The sequence below is a fragment of the Penaeus monodon genome, chromosome 29, assembly GCF_015228065.2.
Source record: "Penaeus monodon isolate SGIC_2016 chromosome 29, NSTDA_Pmon_1, whole genome shotgun sequence".
Taxonomy (NCBI): Eukaryota; Metazoa; Arthropoda; class Malacostraca; order Decapoda; family Penaeidae; genus Penaeus; species Penaeus monodon.
This window is the reverse complement of record NC_051414.1, coordinates 9,764,054-9,764,960: the sequence shown is the minus strand read 5'-3', so window position 1 is coordinate 9,764,960 and position 907 is coordinate 9,764,054. Positions and strand designations below refer to the sequence as shown.

At 47.7% G+C, this 907-nt stretch overlaps 1 protein-coding gene across 1 annotated transcript in view; it reads left to right on the top strand.

Annotated features, from left to right (window-relative positions):
• Positions 1–549: 549 nt before the first annotated feature.
• LOC119591727 (balbiani ring protein 3-like) overlaps positions 550–907 on the top strand; it is a gene marked incomplete in the record, with an annotated part of 83,966 nt that continues 83,608 nt past the window's right edge. The window contains 1 exon segment of the mRNA XM_037940476.1: positions 550–886. Within this exon segment, the coding sequence (XP_037796404.1) occupies positions 818–886 (69 nt within the window).

Below are 907 nucleotides of genomic sequence, written 5' to 3'. Positions count from 1 at the left end.
CCATTATTCTAAGCCTTCATCTTGATAATGCTCCTAATATCCTGTGTATATACTGCCCCTACTAGCTTGTGTGTATTATGCCTTATCGTCACAGTATCATTACACATCATAATCATTTTTAGAAGCCCGTCTCTTATTTATTTTCGTTATCATACTCGCTTTCATGTCAATCTCAAAAGATTATCTGCCAAGTATGGGTCTTTATATCTATCTGTTTTTTATATATCTATCATTTAGAGAGTAAATTTTCTTTACTATTGGACTTCGTGTCTCCATGTACAAGGTAAAGTTAAAACAAATTTATATAGATATATATCTACGCGTGGATAAATACCTATCAACAGATACAGTGTACTTATTTTTTTACAAGGAAATAAAATCGGTTATCGCACTGAACTATTGCATCACATTTCATGAGGTTTATGTAAGTTCCTCACATCTCGCTACAGAAGCGCATGTGTGCCTTTTGCCGTGCGGAGTGAGGAAATAACACGAGCTTACACCTGCAAGACACCTGCAGACACTCGGCCCCGATCCTCTGGCTTACCTTCAGGGACGCCGGGAGCGGACCTGTCAGACGGAATCCGCCCTCCGCTGGAGCTCGCGGACCACCTCCTCAGTCGGCAAAGAGTCCATCGGCACTCGGTCCTCCGCGGCACGAGCGCCTCGAGCTTGGCCCTCTGGTACTTCGTTGTAGACTCGTCTCTCCCCCTGCCTTGCTCACGCTCCTAGAAGCGACTGCCTATCGGTCTTCCCCCAAGAGTAGGTTGGCGAGGAGCTTCAGGTTTGGTCTCGGCGGGTCGAGCGTGCAATTGCGATGGAGTGGAGGGCCGTCGTCCTGCTGTTCGTCGCGGCTGCCGTGCTGGCGCTGGCGGACGCGCAGAAGGTGAGTTCCTTGAACGTTGGA